The sequence below is a fragment of the Arachis duranensis genome, chromosome 3 (genome assembly GCF_000817695.3).
Source record: "Arachis duranensis cultivar V14167 chromosome 3, aradu.V14167.gnm2.J7QH, whole genome shotgun sequence".
Lineage (NCBI taxonomy): Eukaryota > Viridiplantae > Streptophyta > Magnoliopsida > Fabales > Fabaceae > Arachis > Arachis duranensis.
Genome location: NC_029774.3, coordinates 99,023,945 through 99,028,258, shown reverse-complemented (window position 1 = coordinate 99,028,258; position 4,314 = coordinate 99,023,945). Strand labels below are relative to the sequence as shown.

Genomic DNA, 4,314 nt, shown 5'->3' with positions numbered 1-4,314 from the left:
ATCCTTGTGGGATTCGACCTCACTCTATTGTGAGTTTTTACTTGACGATAACCGGTGCACTTGCCGGAAGGAATTTTTGCCGATCGTGCAATTTCCTAAAATTGAAGCATCAATCATCAATCATGTCTCATACAATTTCATCACTGACCCAGAGCGAGTGGACAATGCCACTGCATCTTACCTGGTGTCTCAATTTATTCCTGGCCGCACACACGCACACACGCACACACACGCACACACACACACACACACACACACACACACACACACACACACATGTATATATATCCAAAACCCAAATGTACATAAATAAAATTATGCCTCTCCATAAACCTCTAAAAGGATCAAAAGAGCAAGTTATGCGAAGAGAGAGAGAGAGAGAGAGAGAGAGAGAGAGAGAGAGCTAAGTACATATATATACATCACTGTACAACAAAATAACCCAGTAACCACTTCGCTTCAGGGGTTCAGACGCCTAACGAGATGCCTCTCGACCTGCAACTGAAAAACAACAACATAGTATGGAATGAGAACCGGAGGTTCTCAGTATGGTAAGGTGCCACACACATAATATATAAGCTCCTGAGAATGTCAGAGGCAATCCTAGAACGCCGACACTCAGATTATAGAGCTTAAAGTATTAAATAGAAGCCATAAAAGGTGGTTTTCTAAGAGTATCTAAGCCTAACTTAACCTTAATTCTAAATCCCATACTGCCATTCCTCCATACCTCCATCTCCGTCAGCATTTCACAGATAAATAAACAGATACAGGCAAGCACAAGAAGGTTACAAATACTGCAGGTAACAAATATACATTTAGCATGGCAAGTACTCTTAGGCACACCCATTTTATGCACAAGCAAGTAATTCAAGTAGTATGCATATGATGCATGCCTGTCCTATGGCTGATGAGGCTCATCTGTCGGTTATCCAGCCAACCCGACAAGTCTGAAAATCTTAGATTGTCCTTTGACATGCATCCCCAAGAGTCTATGCATAGCTTTTTCTCAAATAATCAATATTGCTCAATGGGGGTTAACATTCCCGGGGATTTATAAGTGCCCGGTCACCCTTACGTCGTAGGGTCAACAGAGTATCGAGTTTTCAACCAAGTACACGTGGTGGCAAGCCACAATACTTTACCCAGGGAATCTCGTATCTCAAATCATTTAATCATTCAAGCCAAGTATCATAAATAATCATTCATCTGAATATCTCATCTGAATATCCAGCCAAGTATCATATATAATTATCCGTAACATTTCATAATCAATTCATCACATTTCAACTTTACTTCACCTTCAAGTTATCCCCATTTTCTGACTCCATCTGATTATCATATTTAATACTACTATTTATGACCAAAGGAATGAAAATAGAGGTTTAGAAATTGAAATAGGGTTTTAAAACTCAAAAATCATGTATGCTGTAACAGGGGTCACGCGTACACATGGAAGTGTGAAAGTGCAGCTCGCGCGCGCGTCCCTCTTCATGCGTACGCGTGGGTGAAAACTTCATATCATGCGTGTGCATGGGTCACGCGTATGCGTGAACATGCTTGTTAGCCCCTTCTGTGTACGCATGGGACCAGTCGTGTACGCATTGCCAAAACCCATGCCACGCGTACGCGTGGACGTACATTCTCTTAAAAAAACATATCAGTAGCAAAGCTGCAGAATTATAACAAGTTTCATGTATAGTCACATATAAATTACATATTCTACACCAAAATTTCCGACGGGCATAACTCAATCGTTTTAAATAGTTTTTCTTCCGTTCTTCGAACGACATAAACTTTACGAACCCAATTTTCATCTAAAACCATTTGAAATCAATTTGGGATTCCGGAAGCCAAGTTATAGCCTGCCAAAATTCAGTCCAAAACCAAAGTGCAACAAAACCTCATAAACCTCATTTTCAATTCAAAAGTCTCTTTTTACACACTTCAAATCTCACCAAATCAACATTACATACCCTTCTTCATTACCATAGCAATCATCACTATAATCATAGTCCAATTCATCAAGCATTATCAACTATAAACTTACATTCTCAAATTCATAATCATCAAGCTATTCAATTCACACAAACACCAAACCAAATCAACTAATTGACAAGATGCTAAGCAATAATTATATACACATTCATTCCAACCTAGCCTAAGTTTTCATAGAACCTTACATATTAAATGTAAGAAACCTAAACCATACCTTGGCCGATTCCCACGTGACATTCAAGGCAATTTAATTAAAACAAACGCTCCTCAAAATCCAATAAACACTAGGCTCAGCTTCCTCCAAATTCCAATATTCATAATTTCAAGCTCCAATTATTTATTCACAACCTAATACACATTCAAAACACATATATACCCAATTTAATACCCAAAGCTCAAATTTAGTAAAATTAAAATGGAATTATGGTATCCTCACCTTACCCAAACTTCACATAAGAAAGAGTAAATATTTTTCTCAAGCTAATTGGATCCTAAAACATGAAAAAAGTAAAGAAATTCAAACCCGTACAAAACTTTCAAAAGTTGGGGGAAAAGAGTGGCTGAGAGTGATTAATGGTTTACCTATAAAATTGTTCCGGTAGAAACGTAGAGCTCGACGCGGTGGTCACATGGCCACAAACGGTGCGACAATCGGAGTTCGGATGAAGGAGTTATGGTGATTTAAAATCAACGTAAGGTTACGGGGAATTTTCCTTCACTCCTCTCCCCTGTTGCTGCAACGCTACTTCAGATATAATGGGGTAATGAAAGAGATTGGGTTTATTTAAGGGTTGGCTCGGTTGGTTCCACGGGCCCGATTTGGGCCTGGTTTGACCGGTTCGGCCCATTCGGTTCAACCTTGGGCCGATTTCTTCAAAATTAGTGTCAAAATTCTTGTTTCGATGAGCTCTATCCTTATTTGATATAATATTCATGTTTCTAATCTCCTTTATTAAAAATTAATTTATTGGCTAATTACTTACTAATTTAACGGGGTTTACATCTTACCCATCTAACAAAGAATTTTGTCCTCAAAATTCGAATTCAGTTACCTGAAAAGAGATGTGGGTAGTCTTTCCACATGTCTGATTCGAGGTCCCTAGTATGTTCCTCAATACCAGCTCGACTCCAAGCTACTTTTACCAATGATACTTTCTTTCCACGCAATCGTTTAACGCTGGTGTCATCAATTCTTACCGGAATTACTGGAAGTGTTAGAACTCCTCTTATTTGAATCGGTTTTGGTTCCAGAACATGACTCGCATCAGGAGTATACTCCCAAAGCTGTGATATATAAAGCACGTCATGCAAGTTCAAAAGATAAGGCGGTAAAGTAATTCTATAAGCTATCGGTCCAATTCTTCTCAGGATCTCAAACGGTCCAATATAATGGGGATTCAGTTTCTTAGTCTTAATAGCTCTTCTTCCTTCAGTGGTTGGTATAACCTTCAGAAAGACATGCTCCCCTTCTTCAAATTCCAAAGGCTTTCTCCTTAGATCAACATAACTCTTTTGACGGCTCTGGGCTATAAGCATTCGGCTATGAATCTTCTTTATTTGCTCAGTAGTTTCAGTTATCATCTCAGGCCCTAGTAAACTTCTTTCTCTAGTTTCATACCAACATAGCGAGGATTGACATTTTCTGCCATACAGAGCCTCATATAGAGCCATTCCGATGCTTGCATGGTAGCTATTATTATAAGAAAACTCCACTAATGGCATATATCAATCCCAGCTCGCCGGCTAGTCCAAAACACAAGCCCTTAGCATATCCTCCAAGGTCTGGATAGTTCTCTCTAATTGACCATCCATCTAGCACAATGATCCGGTTCTTAAACCTCCACAAACCATCCTGATCTTCTGACACTCTCCACTATTTTTCCTGTTCAACTGCTGGTAATACCTTACGTAATGCTTCACTATCTCGATGAGCCTTCAGAAGTTCTGATTTAAAATAACTTGAAATCTGCAACTGACTCAAACACAGAATTCCAGATTTTTCTCTAACTCCCAAATTTAAACCTTGAAATGCCTTTAGTAACTCTTCTTCTCACAACATCATCCAAGCTGCATATAAAGACTTCTGACTCAAGGCGTCTGCCACAACGTTCGGTTTTCCTGGTTGGTAATTCAATTTGAAATCATAATCCTTCAGAATCTCCATCCAACTCCTCTGACACATATTCAACTCTTTCTACTCAAAGAGATACTTCAAATTCTTATGGTTTGAGAAAACATGAAACTTGACACCATAGAGATAGTGCCTCTAGATCTTTAGAGCAAACACAACAGCAGCAAGTTCCAAATCATGTGTCA

General features: G+C 39.0%; 1 protein-coding gene across 1 annotated transcript; it reads right to left on the bottom strand.

The window, feature by feature from the left end:
• Positions 1 to 3,042: 3,042 nt before the first annotated feature.
• Positions 3,043 to 3,669, bottom strand: LOC107479850 (uncharacterized). Its single transcript, XM_016099947.1, has one exon. It carries the CDS (start codon positions 3,667 to 3,669, stop codon positions 3,043 to 3,045), a length of 627 nt encoding a protein of 208 aa, XP_015955433.1.
• Positions 3,670 to 4,314: the final 645 nt, after the last annotated feature.

Bases quoted from the DNA above. Each gene is read 5' to 3' on its own strand.
- LOC107479850 (XM_016099947.1), bottom strand. From the start codon at position 3,669: ATGGCTCTATATGAGGCTCTGTATGGCAGAAAATGTCAATCCTCGCTA.